Source organism: Colias philodice, chromosome 21 (assembly GCF_061535455.1).
Source record: "Colias philodice isolate Cphi_HAF_F1 chromosome 21, ilColPhil1 Martin Lab GWU primary, whole genome shotgun sequence".
Lineage (NCBI taxonomy): Eukaryota > Metazoa > Arthropoda > Insecta > Lepidoptera > Pieridae > Colias > Colias philodice.
The window spans coordinates 801,835-819,706 of NC_143106.1; the positions used below are offsets into that span (position 1 = coordinate 801,835).

The following is a 17,872-nucleotide window of genomic DNA, read 5'->3' on the forward strand; positions in this document are numbered from 1 at the left end:
AAACGACATAGCCAAATGCACCGTATAACGGAACATCTGATATCTGTGTGGATATCTGTGATGATTTACTATCTCAATAAAATCTGAAGGGATTTTAATTTTTTTAACAATAATAACTAACGTTCTGTATTTTCATATTAATATGTTAAACAATACACTGCCGTGTAATTTGAGGATAATGCGAAATTAACCAATTCTAATTCTAATCCAAATTAAAAACAGTTACTTTTTAGTTTTTATACACTTTATTCACCATTGTTATTCTATTTACAAACATTTCTTGTAAAATATAGAATAAAGAAGAGTTGAGTTTAAAAGGCTAAAGGGGTGAATAACTGATTTATAATAATATATCTTTATCATCATTCATCATTATCATTTATCTTTTTAATTATTAATATCAATTATAATCTATAATTGATATTAATAATTATTAGCAAGTGCTTCTAGATGATATGTGTATGAAAAGTTATTTGTAAAAATTAAATGGAATATTCAGCGTGTTGTATTTTCGAGTTTTTTTTTTTATGATACATTTTTGAAGGTAGGAAGAAATGACGTAATAAAATATATTTCTAGTGACTCTGTTCCTGACCATAGATAGTTCCGGATATAGAGATAGAGCGGTAAATTTGAAAATCGAAACCTGTGAAAAGTTTTTATCAACGGTTAAAGAGAACTTTGCTTCAGTTAGTGCAAAATTCATTTTATATCATGAAAAGCGTCATAAAGAAAGCAATGATTTTATCATGTCAGTGTTAGAGAACTGTTCAAGCCTTATTTCTTTTACATATACTAAAAGTTACGTGCAGGGATGCTTATGAGCGTTTGCTTGAGATGAAGAGAGACTTCAATTTTATAAGAACGATACCAAATAAATGAGAAAATAAAACAAACAGGTATGTAGCAAATCATTTATTTGTTTCTTTTCTTTTCTTATAACATTCTACATGATGATGTGCAATTTTATACGCGATCGTACCGGGTCGTAACAAGCTGCAAGATAGGGCTCTAAAGTACGACTTAATCACTGATTCATCAGTTTCTTCAGGATAAAGATAGGCTTCTATGCCATAACAAAGCATTTTGTCGGGGCAGTCGAGTGCCCTCAAACAACCAGCATATTCTGACCATAAAAGTTTTCTCCATTTCACATTATGCCGCTGTGCTAGTGGCACTAACACACAAGCAGCAAATGTGTGATCACCGTAGCTCACAGACTGAAACTGTTCTAAGAATTGAGTATAAAAATCTTGAAAATTGTTCAATCCCATCAGTTCCTTGTCAAAATTAAACTTTGTACCCTTTTTGAATAGTATCTGTGTGCATTTTGTTAGCAATAATTTGATTTTCGCATCTAAAAATAATGAATTATCACATAAAAATACACACATTAGACGGCAGAATCTGTCGGTCAGATCTATGTCATTTAATAGATCAGGGAAGCATAGTTCATTAAACAGTATCCATTCTAGGCTGCTTCTGATGATTATCTCTTTTTCTGTGGCAAGTTTTTGTGCAACCTTCTTCGCATGTTCACCGACCACTGTAGGCTCTGGCTTTTCTTGACTCTTACTATACAGAGAAAGTATGGGTAGATATATCCAATCACGTGGGAGTATAGGTTCTTGCCACTTTCTAAACACAACAAATGGACCTGTGTCTACATAGTTTATATTACACACTTTACTATAACAAGATTTGATATCCTCTATATTTGTTAATGCTTTTGAAAATCCATCTGCTTCCGACAATGATACAAGATTAAATAAGCGCTCAGCAGTAAACCATTTCTCATTAAAAATAATATTGTTAAACAAAAATTCTAATTCATATCTCTTATCTATTCTTAATATGTAGCACAACTTGCTTGCTACAGAATAGACCAAGTCCTTAAGAGATTCAGGAATGTCTGTCTGTATTGCAAGAGTAACCAAATTAAATACAAAATCAGTCTCCATTCTTGTGAACCAATTGTTTATTAAACTTGGTGCTTTTTCTGACAGTTTTCTTAAATAAGGAAGAGTATGCTCCAGAAACGATAGTGCAACATTTTTATCATTCAATACAACCAATAATTTGAATAATGATGATAAACAAGGTATTGGAGATGCCACATTCAATATAGGAAGTACTTTTTGTTGCGAATCAATCACTGATGTGCCCAAAGATGTTAAATTTTTAGTCAAATGTAAATCTTTATCTTCAATTCCAGATAATAAGTTAGAACTTGTGATCAAATTGTTTAACACAATCTTAAATCCTTCAGATTTGCTTAATTTTAAAAGTGTGTCATTTAATATTTGAATGGTAATATTTTCATGAATGGTAACAGTCTCAAAACAGTTCAAAATGGAGCATACTAATCTCAAATGGCCACAAGTATAGTTATCAAAATGAGACATTTGGGAGAGCCATTTCTGCATTCCTTCTTTTAGTAGGGGATATATCTGTGCCTTATAATCTAAATTTACACCACAACTTATTAAGCCATCAATAAACTGTAAAACTACAGCAGCATGTGAAGCTGATAAAACTGAAGAATTCATATAGATACTAGTACCTTGGACATGTTTGTACAATGTTGTGATTATCACTGGAAATAATGATCTAGCATTTTCCATGCCCAGTTTAAACTTAAGTAAATTGGACAGTATACAGTAAGCTTCTATTTGAACTTTGAGTCCATATGTCCCATCTACTCCAGAACTCACATATTCAGACATAAATGAACATATATCATACTTTGATACAAGTCTGTCTCCAACATCTCTTGATGTTAAAGAAATAACCCTTAATAATTTTAGTGCAGCAAGTATAGGTTTTCCATGATACACTATAGATGGATCGAACATAAAGTTTATACTTGTTTTTGGCACAAAATATTTAAATATTGCATCCATTAAATGATCCATATTTACAATTTTTCTTGCTGTGTCCACAGAATCTCTGGCTAATCTTGTTAAAATTTGCAATGAATATTGTACACAATTAAATGATGGTTTTATATGCTCCAATATGTAGTAAATTCTCTGCAGAATTTCTGTTCTTAACACAGCAGCAATTATATCTATCTCAGCCAAATGAAAATCTTTTAATTCTGATTCTTTTGATTCAATTTCTTCTATTTCTGAACGATCATGTTCTAGACATGGTTGGTAGGTTCCTTCTCTGAATCCAATCAAAGCATCCAAGGATGCCTCATCTATTCTGTTGAAAAGTAAATTCCTCATTGCTTTTAAAGCTGGCTCCAAGATGATAACTTTGTTTTCATCCATGGCTATTCTTATCACAAAGAACAATTTGCTCAGAGGTAATTCAATGACATTTTTATAGATTCCTGCATTATAATATTCCAAAATACCAGCTATAGTATTGAGGGCTACCACTCTTTGTTGTGTTATACTAGACCGTGATAGCTCAAGCAATTCAGTTAGAGAATATCCTGGTCTATGTGGCTCTTCACCATGATGAAATAATGTTTTTGTTTTCTCAGTATATTCTATTGTGTAAGGCAACAAATATCCTCTGAAATCAAACCTAGCTTCATATGGTTCATCTGTTTTTAACTTACTTTCTTCTATGCCTTTAATCCATTCTAATTTGTCTTTTTCCAAGCTATCAAAGTGTAACCAGCTTTCTACATGTGGATGAGAGAGTACATCATTTTCCCATAAACTATCATTGTCAATTTTGGATTCTGTCATTTCCACACATTCCATTGTCTCTTCTTTCTTTACTTCTGTAGCTGGTGTTTCAGACATTTTATTATCATTTAAAGGATCCTTATTCCTTTTCTTCCTTATAAATTCAATAATTTTGGGATCCAAACTGGCCATTAATTTCTCCCTTTCTTCTAAAATTTCATTTTCAGACATTTTGTTTAGAATATTTACATTCTCACTATGAATACTATCTGCATCTTGATTATTTAGTATAAAGCTTTGATTTGGAAGATTTAATCCTTGATTACTAAGTGCACTTGAAGAACAACTCAAATCTGTTTCCATTTCTTCAATTTTATTCTGTTTACTTTTTTCAATACTGAGCGTGTGTATGCTTTTTTTGTTAGGTTTAATAGTAGGGTCCCGTTTTGTGACAGCAGGAAAACCTTGTGATGGCATGGGTTTGAAATCTAAATCAACTGGCACATCAATATTTTTCTCTAGAATATCACCTAACACTGAAGGGATTAATTTGGGATAGTAAACTTTATCATCGTCATATTCTGACTCTTTATTAGCTGTTGCATCAGTTACATTCTTTTCTAGAACATCACCAAGCACACTTGCACCGCTATCTTCGATGCGTGGACGTTTTTCTGCATTATTCGTAAGGCCTTTCGATTGTGCATATTTCGACGGCTTCCTAACCCCAGATGGACCTGCATTACTCCGTTTTGTGGTCTGGTGTTCAGTACGACGCAAATTAACAAACTGTGCTGAAGGTTGAAGGCTTTGATTCTTACTTTTCTCCTTTATAAATTCCTCCTGCATTCGGAGAATGTCTTCTTCATCATCACCTCGTTTGGGTCGCCGTATCATCTTCGAAAATTTATGTATAACTTAATACTTAACGGAACAAAATTATCAGAATTTATGGAAAGTTAATCAATTAAGAATTAACACAATGTTTTGGTTTTTGAGGTTTGACGGACGACAAATGACAATGCGGCTTTGACACCTTTGACAAAGGAATAAGTTTTATTTGGTAACATGCGTTCATATTCTTATAATCTAAACCAAAATAAAATTAAATAAAATATCACCATTCACCATTATATTAGTATAAATGGTGCCTAAATTCAAGATAGTTTTTTATCATCAGATATATCCAATTTGAATCTCATTTATAACGTTTAATATTATTCATTTGCATTGTGGCGGTTTTCATAATTCATAGTTTCTTTTGTCAATGTCAAGCTGAGCATAGGTCAGCCGTCAACGTCAGTTGTCATTTTAGATAACGTCAATAACACGTGTTTTGCTATTTTATTTATTAACTAGCGGTCCGCCCCGGCTTCGCCCGTGGTACATATTTACGTTTTCTCTACATAAAAACCATCCTCGTACTTCAAGGAATATAATAAAAAAAGAATTATCGAAATCGGTTCAGCCGTTCTCGAGTTATGCGCTTACCAACACATTTTGCGATTCATTTTTATATATATTAATAAATAAATTTTAAATAGTCAAAAGAAAATATATTCAAAAATGCCGAAAGTAAAGAATTTGGAGAAGCTCAAGCATCCTAACAGCAGAAAAATGATGTCTCTAGCAAAGAAAATGAGTAAAGAAGAGAAGAAAAATAACAACAAACTTGGAACTCATATCAAACAGAACTTGATCGGAGAAAAGATCCTTTGGTTTAAGGAGAGGATTCCAGAAGGGTGCGTGATATTGAGCAAGGAGCAAACGCTAGAAATGATTGAAACTTATTTAGCGCGGTTCGACGAAGAATTGGAACAAATAGCTTTAAAAAATTCGGTTGGTCAACGAAAAAACCGCCAACATGCGAGTAGAGAAGACGTTATAAATATAACAAAAAAGCGGGAAAAAGATGAATTCGAGACCTGTGGTCTGGAAATGCCGGATCTAATGGATGCGAATCAGATGGAAGTTTTACGTAATTGGAATGGAGAGCTGAGGTTTTTGCAGCATTTCAAGTTAAAAAGAATAGCAAGGAAGCACTTGACATAGATTTTAACATGTAATATAAATATTGTAAATAATCAACATTTTTTTTGTAAACTTTCACCTTTAACTAAACAAATTTGATATAATCTATACTAATATTATAAAGCTGAAGAGTTTGTTTGTTTGAACGCACTAATCTCGGGAACTACTGGTCCGATTTGAAAAATTCTTTCGGTATTAGATAGCCCATTTATCGAGGAAGGTTATAGGCTATATTTCATCACGCTACGGGCAACAGGAGTGGAGCCACGCGGGTGAAACCGCGCGGAGCAGCTAGTCTTTCATATACCAAGTTAAAATTATACTAATAGTTGGATGATATTATACAAATCACAACATACATTATACATAACACCCTATAGCAAAGCAATATTAAAATTTAAATTATATGGCATATCAAGACACAGGTATTTCAGATAAATAATGTAGCTGCTAGATTATGCAAAATTTGGAAAGTAAAATTTCTAAATAATTATTCATTAGCATATTATGTACATTAAATAATATACTGTTAGAATAGTTAATTATATTTATGGGAAAAGTTCAACATTTAAATTAAAACTGGATAAATAAATTAGTCTACTTTTTCTAGCCCAAATTATTTTCAAAGGATATTTATTAATAAAACACAATAACTTGAACATATTTATATATATTTACAATTTAACCTAGATCAATACAAAGAATTACATGAAAAACCGAGCATAAAATCAACTATACATTTGAAAATATTGTGGTTTACACTCAATTTAGGATATGTTACAATAATTAAGAATTTCATCAGTCAATATCACAATATATTCACACAGGTAACTGGGATACTACATTGATATTGTTATTATTGCTTAAAACATATTTTTTACAATGATTATGAACATAGCTGTTTGAAACAAACTGGGAGAAACAATTTATTTGTTATCCACTTAGACACACATTTTTCTGTATGAAAATTTGCAGTTTTAATTTGATCTAAATTATTTGTAGAAAAAAACTTCATAATAGATCTATACTAATATTATAAAGAGGAAAAGTTTGTAAGTATGTATGTAAGTATGTATGTATGTATGGTTTTCACGCAAAAACTACTGGACCGATTTCAAAAATTCTTTCACCATTAGAAAGCTGCATCTTTACTGAGCAACATAGGCTATATTGCATTTTCAAAAAAATTAGAGATCCTTACCAAAAATGCAATAATGTAACCCAAGGTGTAAAAAAATCCTCAATAAAACTTCTGACATCGCGTGCGCTGCGGAATCTATTGAAGATAGAACAAAAAAATGTTCTACAGTATTATAGAATGGATCAATATCTACAAGAAAGTCCGCGATACCATATGTCCATCTTCAGTAGTTATGTTACTACAACAACTTTTTTACGTTTTCAAAGTAAATAGAAGTGCCGACAGTAATCAAACCATGTTATCCATACACATATATTAATCCTTATCCCATTAAATGATGTTTTATTATAGACTGTTTCAATACCAGCAAAATACTTTTTAAATGAAAAGAATTGGATATTCCATTCAAAAGATATAACGAATTTAAAAGTGTCAATCTACAGAAAATAGTAGGTATACTGTTCGAGCAGGCCGTAGTGCGGGGGTCACGGAGGAATTCTACCAATATGCGTCTTGACGGAACACAGTGGGGTTTTGGTCGGTAGGAATCCGACATAACCCACGGCCCCTCCCCTGGAGGCCGTGGGTATCTATGAAAGATTTCCCCTCTAAAACAAAAAAAAAGGCCGTAGTGCGGGACGGGGTAAAGGTGATTTTCATGTCCGACCTATAGTAGACTTTTCACTGTAAAGATATCGCTATCTATGCGGGTGAAACCGCAGGGCATTGCTAGTCTTCTATACTTAAGTAACAAATGAAAGTAAGTAGAATCACGGTAATTAATTTTTGAGATACAGTACAAAAAATTAACACTTCCTGCAATTATGGGTCAAATTGCTTATTATTTATATGTCAGATGATTCAATATTGTTTAGAAATACTAATAATAGCTACAAACAAGTCTTAAACTATCTACCTACATTCATTTTAAAGAAATTCTTCACAATATGTAATGAAAAAACAATATTTTTATGATTATACTGTTTAATACTATAATAAATAATAATCATGCCATATTTTCAACATTATAATAACTTGCTGCCATTCATATACAATTTCCAATTAGTCTGATATAATTTCTAATGTTAAAAGTTCAAAATATTTTATTTATATTCAACAAAACATTTTCCAATAAATTCATTAAATTAAATCTGATTTCTGTAAGTATAAAAACAAAAGTTTGTTTATTTTAATGTTAAAATAATACAATTACTTTACGATCTGCAACTAACAATATTAGCTACACTACAAGGCTTCTTTTATATACAATGCTGACGTCAATAATGTTACATTAAGTTAACACGTATTTATAAAGTCCTTATATAATCGAAAATTTCACCATAACCTACATGTGAAAAAATACAACTTTTTGCATTATGTATTCTTTATCATCTCATCTGTTATTATATTAGAAAAAAAATACATGTAAATATATAAAGGAACACAAAATTACGACTAGCGTAGCAAAAGGGATCAAAGCAATTTTTTTGTGAAATCAACTTTCAAGTTTATGAACTACATTAACATATTATATCTTTTAAAATATAATCAAAATCACGCAAATGATAAAGGATATGGCCAAATTGATAAATCATACATAATAGATACATAAAAAAAATTGCCTTTCTTATCAGCAGTACAATTAATGCAGTTTTATTTCAAATCACAATTTAGTTTCAGAATACAAACTGCTGATGGTCTGAGATTCATTCACGGCCATCAAATACCATTGAAATAATGTATTCAATATTAGAGATCAATTAATTTAGGACTACAATAATGCAATTGCAATAGTTTTGAGATGTCTCTTATATTAAATTAATATGAAAGAAAGGGTACAAAAAATCACAACACATTTAGATGAAAAGCAGTTCAGCTATGTACAATAAATTATAACACTAACTAGGCACTTTTAGTAAGTGTAAGTGCAGGTCCACACTGCGAGCCTAGCGCGGTTGCGACGGCGGGCGCGAAATATCAAACGTATGAAACGCGCCCTTGCGTCCACATTGAAATGACTATGGCGGAAGCCTAGTGCGACGGTAATGAGCGAGCCAGCGCGCGTAGTTTTCAAACTCTCCTATCCGCGCGTTCTGGCCACACTACGGGCCTAGTCAGCAAGCGACCCAATGCGCGGACGGCGGGGGTATCAAACCAGTTCGGTCTTGTCGCTCGACTTCTTATATTATATCCTTTGTTTTTCGTAAAAAAGCGGTAAATACTTAATTGTTGAAGTGAAACTTCTTTATTTATAAGTGCGATTCAATCTAAAACACTTATATACACCACAGTAATTTTGTAGGGTATAATCTCAATTCTTCATATAAGATTCATCCGTTATTCCTCTGTTTTATTTATTTCGTGTACAACTTCTATAATGATCTCATCTCAAAATCGGACTGTCCAGTAAAAATAGCAAATCGTCCAAAGTTTGCAACACCCGAAAAACGTCTAACCGCTACTTGAGCTCGCGCGTCGGTGTGGCCACCGCGAGCGCCCGCTCGTCGCGCCCGCCTAGGCCGCCGCCACCGCGCATTCAGTGTGGACGCACACTAATTGTTGAAGTGAAACTTCTTTATTTATAAGTGCGATTCAATCTAAAACACTTATATACACCACAGTAATTTTGTAGGGTATAATCTCAATTCTTCATATAAGATTCATCCGTTATTCCTCTGTTTTATTTATTTCGTGTACAACTTCTATAATGATCTCATCTCAAAATCGGACTGTCCAGTAAAAATAGCAAATCGTCCAAAGTTTGCAACACCCGAAAAACGTCGAACCGCTACTTGAGCTCGCGCGTCGGTGTGGCCACCGCGAGCGCCCGCTCGTCGCGCCCGCCTAGGCCGCCGCCACCGCGCATTCAGTGTGGACGCACACTAAAGTGTATAAATATTCCCTTTTTACACAAATATAGAAATTTTTATTCAATTAATCATGCTCTTTAGATGTCGTATTTTCAATAAATGCAATATACATCTTAATTCCTTTTTTTTTCATATTTTTGCAATAGAAAACCTGTATATTCCATTAAAAGAAACATGCTAGTCATGCTATAGGCAAAGAGTAGAGAGCAAATCACATACATCAGTCATTCTTCTCATTCGAAATTTAAGATTTTACATCTTCATAAAATTTGATTCAAGTAAATAATGGTAAGTGGTAGAAATCGTAGCCCCTTTGTCCTCGAGCGGCTAGCCATATGTAGACTACGTGATACGCACCAGGTACGAAGCAAATCATTCCGGCTACGAAGAATACCGCACCTTGGAGACCATTTTCGGGTTCTGCTACGGCAAATGCACCCATGCCAAGAAGGCCTACTCCCACTACAAGGAGTATGACAGCTGCGAACACTGTTTTCCAGTTCTCTCTGACTTTGGGGTGGTTCCAGCAATAGACAGACTGAGAAGCTTCCACATATTCGTGTATGAGTGAGTCTGAGTCACGGGATGTGGTGTCGTCCGCACATTTGTAGGTTCTGCTGTGGAATAATCATGAATACAGTCATTTGGAAGTACGTCGATGTTTAACTTTTTTCACACTATTGCCAATAAAGGTAGCCAGCAGAACGCCGATTGTCCGAACGCCGATTGTCCGAACGCCGATTAACCGAATCGCCAATTAGCCGAAAAATAATAATATTAGGTCCTAAGCATCAATAAAAAATTGAAACCCAGTATTTTTTGTTTAGCTTTGTTGTTACAAGTTGAAAATCACTTGAGTTTAGGTATAAATGTTAGATATATTTCAACTGTTATTGCTGAAAGCAAGAGCCAAGACACTGCCTATTTATAGCTTATTCTATGTGTGACACTTCATTTTTCTCTCTTATTATGTCCACTTATCCGAATTTTTGATTATTCAAATTGACCCCGGTCCCAATTAATTTGGATAATAGGCGTTCTACTGTACTTCTAAAACAAACACTATCAGATTAATTTAAATTTACCTTAAATATGATACAAAACTAGTAAGCTTTTGTACATTTTGATATATCATTTTCCACAGAGCAAAGATAAAATTGTAACCTATACAATACTTCTTCTCTACAAATAGAAATTAACAATGTGGCCGGTTTGGTATGAAAAAGGTTTTTAAACTATTATAGTGTTGACTATGATAATCGTTTTATAATTTTTAAATCAATATTAGCTCTATATCTTACTTTGATAAGTGATTTTCATCAGACAAAATTGCAACATGATGTAAGCACTAAGCATACCGTGTTTGAAGCTTAATCATGCATTCCATATAAAGAACAATGTTTATTATTCATCACCAATACATTTTCATTGAATGAATGTTATAAAGGAAGTAGTAAATATTATAGACTGTATTTTATACTACACTAGCTTATAGCCCGCGGCTTCGCCCGCTCTGTCTAAAACCTAATTAATTATATACATATACCTTCCTCTTGAATCACTCTATCTATTAAAAAAATCCGTTTCGTAGTTTTAAAGATTTAAGCATACAAAGGGACATAGGGACAGAGAAAGCGACTTTGTTTTATACTATGTAGTGATGTTACTTTAAATCATAACTTTTTAAACATGTTTAACTTGTGTTAAATAATATAATTATTATTTTTAAAGGTGTTGCAATATCAATTAAAATTTTTGGGCTTCAAGGTTAATGTTTATTTACATTCACTGATAAGATACCAGGCTAATTATTGTCCTGTAAACTGTACAGTTACAGGTTTACAGCCTCATAGTCATTAGCAAATCCTGAACGTAATTAGAGCAATATTGACGTGTAAATTAGTTAAACGGAACGCGAATAACGGCTAATGTATTCTAGTTCATACGCCTTTGCCCCACTATAGGAAAATGACTCACAAAAGGTCATGATCGCGAAGATTCAAAATGAAAAATACAAGTTAATGTCCACTTTTATGTATTAAAATTGTTTTAATGATGCGAGAAAAATTAATTTTATACGATTAACGTTACCTGGATATGCCTGAATCGCCTCCATTCTTAAATTTGTTTTGTATGGGAGATCTATCAACCGTCGAACCGTACACTTTAATGGCTTCATCAGTCTCTTCTTCGAACGCGTCGTCGATTGAAAATCGCTTTTCACTGTTACCGAATGGTCTCGTCATGTTTGCTTATTTCTAATTTATTGGAGATGTAAAATAAACATCATACAATTTTGCGTTACGTTTCGCTTCAGACAAAACGAAAACACAGCTGTCACTTGTCAGATTGTCATATCAACATGCGCCATATTGATTAGTGATTAATATCGATGCACATTCCGATGGACGTAATAGGAATTACAACTACTTGATCAAATGCTTTAATATTTTAGATACATAATGGCTAAATGTTCACATGGAGATAAATAATACTATTGCATATTCAAGACAGACGTTACCATTGAATTATTCGTGAGTTCGATTTGTCACAGATAATATTACACGATTACATTAGGTATCCGACTTAGATCATTAAGTAATGGATGGAGTACGCTGGCAAATGTTCTAACTAAACTTTCTGCTGATTTTGGTGCGGGGAGGGTAACTCACACTATTGAAACACAATCACACATTCACAAAAATAATTTGTGTCACGAAAGTCGTAAAAATTTACGACCTTTTAAGCGACGAGTTTTTAAATTCAACTCTATCCCTAAGTTCATAAAGATTAAATTTGTATTTCATTCCAAGTTGTCTCGTGGGGAGTGTGGTTCAATATCGCGTTCTAAATTCAACTTTATAACTTATATCATAAAGATTAAATTTGTATTTCTTTAAAAGATAGTCTCGTAAGGAATGCGGTTCATTATCGCGTTTTAAATTCAACTTTATCTCTTAGTAGATAAAGATTAAATTTGTATATTTTCTTTCCATGATAGTCTCGTCTCTTTCTCTCTCGAAACATGACTCGATTATTTGTCTTGATCATATCGCTAAACGATACATCGACGATTATTAGAAATTGCATTTAATTAGAAATGTACGTTAAAAAATAAAAAAATATACACAAATTAAAGGTTATTCCATCTTTTTTAATATTCGACATGTTTGAATTGCTTCTGCAAGACTTGACAGTGCAAAACGGCATTTTTAGCGGAGCACTCGCAGACGTCCTTTCGATGTTTTACGAATACGCAGAGTGTTTGTAATCGATTACGCAAGTAGTTTTTATGAAAGCATAAGATTTTTCGATTCGAATAATCTTATACCTCAGCAAAAGGGGAAACGCCTGCGAGCGTTATCCATTACTTAATGATCTAAGGGTATCCGAACATATTTTGTAATCATGACATATGTCAAAAGCACATGGGGTATCTGACTATCTGGTGATAAACTTGTCAGTGTCAAATGAAGAGATGGTGTATTGTTTACAAAAAAGAAATAATACAAAATGGTTAATAAAGATTGGGAAAAGGTTTCACCGCCATTGTCGGTGCCTGTTTTAAACTGTATTAAAAAGCAGGGCTTCAAATGTATGACTCCGATACAAGCCGCTGTAATTCCTTTACTTTTGTCTTGCAAAGATGTAGTCGCGGAGGCAGTCACTGGATCAGGAAAAACTTTAGCGTTTGTGGTTCCTATGTTGGAAATGTTGATAAAGAAAGAGAAAGAAAGTCCGCTTAGAAAAGATTTCGTTTATTCTATTATAATATCTCCGACGCGTGAATTAGCGACTCAAATCTTCGAGGTAAGGTTATGTTGTTGAAATATAATTCGAGTACAAACTATTTAAAGTAATGTCATTACTATTAATTTCAAGCTTCTTGACGCTCCATTGTTATACTTGACGCTTCGACAAGATTTGTTTATAAATTCGAAAGCGAAATTCCTCAATATTTGGTTATCATTTTATTAAATTCCTTAATAAAAAAATGATTACAGGTAATAAAACAATTTCTCCAAGAACCCGAACTATCGCATATAATTCCATGTTGTCTAGTCGGCGGCAGGCCGGTAGAAACAGACATAGATAGTGTACAAAAGGGGGCGCAGATAGTAGTGTGCACTCCGGGAAGGTTGCAGGATTTATTGGCAGAGAGAAAGAACCTTAATCTGCCAGGAAGAGTTAGGGATCTGGTATGTTACTATTATTTTTAGTTTTTAATGTGTTACATTGGAAGTATGTTTCATTTAAAGTTGGTAGAAAATTCATTTAAATCAATATTTATTAAATTTATTAAATATCACTTTTTATTATTTATTATTCATTTTGATTCATCATTATCCTAAGAATAAGTGTTTGTTATGTATAGCTTTGTCAGAACTTTAATTATTATTAGCCTAGTAATATTTAGCCATACAATAAATGTTTAAAAAAAATATGAACAGCATTTTTCCAAAAAAATTTTGAACTGCATTTTTCTGCATTTTTATTCCTTACTCAGCAGCCAGTATGTTTTTTTCTATTGTTCATAAACTATATTTTCATTTCAGGAGTTATTAGTATTGGATGAGGCAGATCGTCTCTTAGACCTCGGTTTCCATGCAACCCTTACCACAATACTGCAATATATGCCACGTCAACGTCGCACCGGTTTATTCTCCGCAACACAGACAAAAGAACTGCAGGATTTAGTTAGAGCTGGGCTCAGAAACCCAGTGCTTATAAGTGTCAAAGAAAAATCGACTATCAGCACACCTATTTTGTTAGAAAATTACTATGTTATAGTTGAACCGCAGGATAAATTTCTGTTCTTGTTAAACTTTATTAGGAATAGGAAGTTAATGAAAGGATTATTCTTTTTGCCAACGTGTGCGTGTGTGGACTACTGGGCGAGTGTGTTGCCAGTTTTTTTGCCCGATTTAAAGGTATTTGCTATACACGGCAAAATGAAACTGAAGAGGGCTAAGATTCTGGATAAGTTTCGACAGGCTGAAAGCACTATTTTGCTGTGCACGGATTTAATGGCTAGGTAAGTAACTCCATGCTTGCACTAAAACTCAGTTCTATTATATCTACATCAGAAAATTCTTCAGAGATTTTTAGATATTGGATAACATATTATGTTTACCTTGGTTGTGTTCATTCATTTGGCTTACAATGTTCTTCCACTTATCCAAGCCAAGTGGTAAAATAATAAGTTATAAATGACGATGCGGTTGGCGCAGTGGTAAAGTAACTGCCTACTGAGCCGACGGTCCCGGGTTCGATCCCCGGTCAGGGCAAATATTTGTGTGATGAACTCATTTATTTGTTCTTGGGTCTGGGTGTTGTTATCTATATATGTATTTATAAAAATATTATATTTATCGTTGCCTAGTACCCACAACACAAGCCTTAATTGAGCTTACTGTGGGACTAGGTCGATTTGTGTAATAATGTAAAATCTCCAATTCTAGGGGTTTAGACATTCCCGAGGTAGAATGGGTGCTCCAATGGGAGCCTCCCACACACCCAGCGGCCATCGTCCACAGGGCGGGTAGGGCTGCAAGAGGAGGGGCCTCCGGGTGCTCCCTATTACCTTTATTGGCTACCGAAGACGCATATGTAGGCTTTATAAAGGCTAACCAGAAAGTGGAGATGAAGGATTGGAGACAGTCGGGCGATGAAATCAAGATTGGTGATAAGTTACGGGAAAAGGTAGGTGTTTATGGTAGAATTTTTTAACATGCTTCACCTCTATGTTTGTATGTAACTGTTAGGGTAGATTTTGCTCCACTTTATACGTCTTACATTAGTTAAAGTTAAATATAGTTTATACGTCTTTATAAGTCTGTCTGTCTTACATTAGTTCGAACTTTGTACAATTATCTATCAAGTTTTTTAAAACTATATTTATTAAATTGTGAATGATAATGCATGTTTTGTGTATAAGTGTATAAGATATGAAATTTAATTATTCTTGAGTTTATGTAATTTAAGTAGAGTGTATGTAAGTTTTTACGAGTAATCTATACTAATATTATAAAGCTGAAGAGTTTGTTTGTTTGTTTGAACACGCTAATCTCAGGAACTACTGGTCCGATTTGAAAAATTATTTCGGTGTTAAATAGCCCATTTATCGAGGAAGGCTATAGGCTATATATCATCACACTAAGACCAACAGGAGCGGAGCAATGCGGGTGAAACCGCGGAGCACAGCTAGTTTTTAATAGTCGTCATATGTCACAATGTAAAAATTTATTTGAAAACTATTACTAAACATTCGACAAAAAATTTTCATAACTGAAATCAGTCACCAGATTTCATGCAACTTCAAACTTATAAAAATTTGTAATTACAAATTTCAGGTGCTCACAATTCTTCACGAACAGCAAAAGAAAGATCGCGCCATTTTAGACAAGGGGCAGAGAGCTTTCGTCTCTCACATAAGAGCGTATTCAAAACACGAGTGCAATATATTATTACAACTAAAAGAACTGCCCCTAGGGCACATAGCAACTAGCTATGGTCTTCTAAAACTGCCCCTAATGCCTGAAATAAAGGAAGAACACAAGAAACAGTTTGTAGGCCCCAAAGAGAAGATAGATTTTAATAGCATCCCATATAAAGATAAACAGAAGGAAACCAGCAGGCTGCAGAAGTTAGAAGAATATAAAAAGACCGGGATTTGGCCGTCGAAGAAGAAAAAGAAGATGGTAAGAATTTTGTATTTTTTTTGCATCCATTTTGTATGTTTATTTGTTTTTCTTTAATAAAAATAGATAACTATTGACCATCCTACTAATATTATAAATGCGAAAGTTTGAGAGGATGGATGGATGTTTGTAACTTTTTCACTCAAATACTACAGAACCGATTAAAATGAAATTTGGTATGTAGGTAGCTGAAGACCCAGAATAAGACGATAAATAAGTATTTCTAAACCTAGATCCTATACATTTAGGTGCAATGGTTAAAACTTCGATTTGCGAAATCTAAAGTTCGATTTCTTGTAGGTAGTGACTTTGTTATAAAAGTGTAGCTATTTTATCGACAACTTAAATTAATATTCATGTTCTCGCAAAGTAAATCAATCAGCTACACAAATATGTGTTGTTTTCTAAAGCCCTATCCCAAACAGTAAATTTTATTATTAAGACTGAGTTGTTATGTTAGTTTAGCAATACATGAGATACACCATTTGACAATTTTATAGACAACCGACGTCATAAACTCAAAAACTCAAATATAACTCATAATTTTAACACTAACTATAATTCCGTTCGTGTTTCTCCCGTTAAAGCTATGGTTAACGTTAAAATATAACTGTCAGACTCAGAGGCGTCAAATACAAAAGACTATTGAGACTTTAATAAATTCAACTATGCTAAAAAATACTCTGGTGTGACCCATTTCGCTGTCACTGTGAAAGTCACCGTTACTTTTTTTTGTTATTAATCGTAACTATAACTAAAATATGGTGTACCTAGCCTTACAATATCATATTATGATATTTGCATTTTGTTTAACTGTTTAGGATTATATCTAAAAATATGTATTATTTCACAGACTAAAACTCAGCCATGGGAGCAAGCAAAACAGAATAAAGAAGAGAAGAAAGAAAAGCGCAAAAAGAGAAAAGAAACCAAACAGAAGATGATCGCAGAAGGAAAGAAGACTAAAAAGAGGAAAACAGTGACTCAAGAAGAGTTGGACGAATTAGCTGCTGACGTGGCGTTAATAAAGAAGCTTAAAAAACGGAAAATTTCTAACGACCAGTTTGATAAAGCGTTTGAAGTTGATAAATAAATAGTTTATTATGTTATATTTTGTTTTATTCATTCCTTACCATATCTTCATAGTCGTAAGAAGTAAGAACTCATACTACTGAAAACGATCATATTATTAAGGTAAAATCATACTGTAGTTTTTAAATGCGCAGATTAAGTCGATGCATTACCATTTTAATTTAGTTTTGATGAACGTATTTCGAAAAATTTCTTAACATCCTTTTAAATGACCTGTAGATGTTCAAGCATAAATTCTGCAAAAACTAAGCAAATTATGTTTTGCATCACCTCCTCCGGCTTGCCACTATTGTTACGATTAATGTCAAATTTAACAGTAACAGTAACGGTGGCTTTATCAGGGACTGCAAAATGGATTGCACCATATATTATATACGTATTTTTAGCATA

General features: G+C 33.3%; 4 protein-coding genes and 1 long non-coding RNA gene across 6 annotated transcripts; 2 read left to right on the plus strand and 3 right to left on the minus strand.

Annotated features, from left to right (window-relative positions):
- Positions 1 to 909: 909 nt before the first annotated feature.
- On the minus strand, positions 910 to 4,668 carry LOC149478618 (RNA polymerase II-associated protein 1). The gene has a single exon (XM_089708405.1). The coding sequence runs from the start codon at positions 4,542 to 4,544 to the stop codon at positions 912 to 914; it is 3,633 nt and encodes a 1,210-aa protein (XP_089564531.1). The 5' UTR covers positions 4,545 to 4,668; the 3' UTR covers positions 910 to 911.
- A 470-nt stretch (positions 4,669 to 5,138) lies between these two features.
- On the plus strand, positions 5,139 to 5,735 carry LOC149478619 (translation machinery-associated protein 16 homolog). Its single transcript, XM_089708705.1, has one exon. It carries the CDS (start codon positions 5,214 to 5,216, stop codon positions 5,697 to 5,699), a length of 486 nt encoding a protein of 161 aa, XP_089564831.1. The 5' UTR covers positions 5,139 to 5,213; the 3' UTR covers positions 5,700 to 5,735.
- A 597-nt stretch (positions 5,736 to 6,332) lies between these two features.
- Positions 6,333 to 8,738, minus strand: LOC149478620 (uncharacterized). The gene is made up of 2 exons (XR_016317309.1): positions 7,572 to 8,738; positions 6,333 to 6,705 (listed from the first exon to the last, which is right to left on the minus strand). It is a non-coding gene; the product is annotated as an uncharacterized LOC149478620 (long non-coding RNA).
- A 4-nt stretch (positions 8,739 to 8,742) lies between these two features.
- On the minus strand, positions 8,743 to 12,062 carry LOC149478621 (transmembrane protein 134). Of its 2 annotated transcripts, none has more exons than XM_089708420.1 (3): positions 11,781 to 12,062; positions 9,371 to 10,303; positions 8,743 to 9,059 (listed from the first exon to the last, which is right to left on the minus strand). In XM_089708420.1, the coding sequence occupies exons 1-2, from the start codon at positions 11,933 to 11,935 to the stop codon at positions 9,964 to 9,966; spliced, it is 495 nt and encodes a 164-aa protein (XP_089564546.1). In that variant the 5' UTR covers positions 11,936 to 12,062; the 3' UTR covers positions 8,743 to 9,059; positions 9,371 to 9,963. The 2 variants fall into 2 exon arrangements, with proteins under 2 accessions (XP_089564546.1, XP_089564545.1); XM_089708419.1 differs by having other exon boundaries at positions 8,744 to 9,059; positions 9,371 to 10,306.
- A 1,081-nt stretch (positions 12,063 to 13,143) lies between these two features.
- On the plus strand, positions 13,144 to 17,499 carry LOC149478622 (putative ATP-dependent RNA helicase DDX55 homolog). The gene is made up of 6 exons (XM_089709004.1): positions 13,144 to 13,499; positions 13,694 to 13,888; positions 14,246 to 14,724; positions 15,152 to 15,392; positions 16,043 to 16,390; positions 17,244 to 17,499. Exons 1-6 carry the CDS (start codon positions 13,203 to 13,205, stop codon positions 17,481 to 17,483), a joined length of 1,800 nt encoding a protein of 599 aa, XP_089565130.1. The 5' UTR covers positions 13,144 to 13,202; the 3' UTR covers positions 17,484 to 17,499.
- Positions 17,500 to 17,872: the final 373 nt, after the last annotated feature.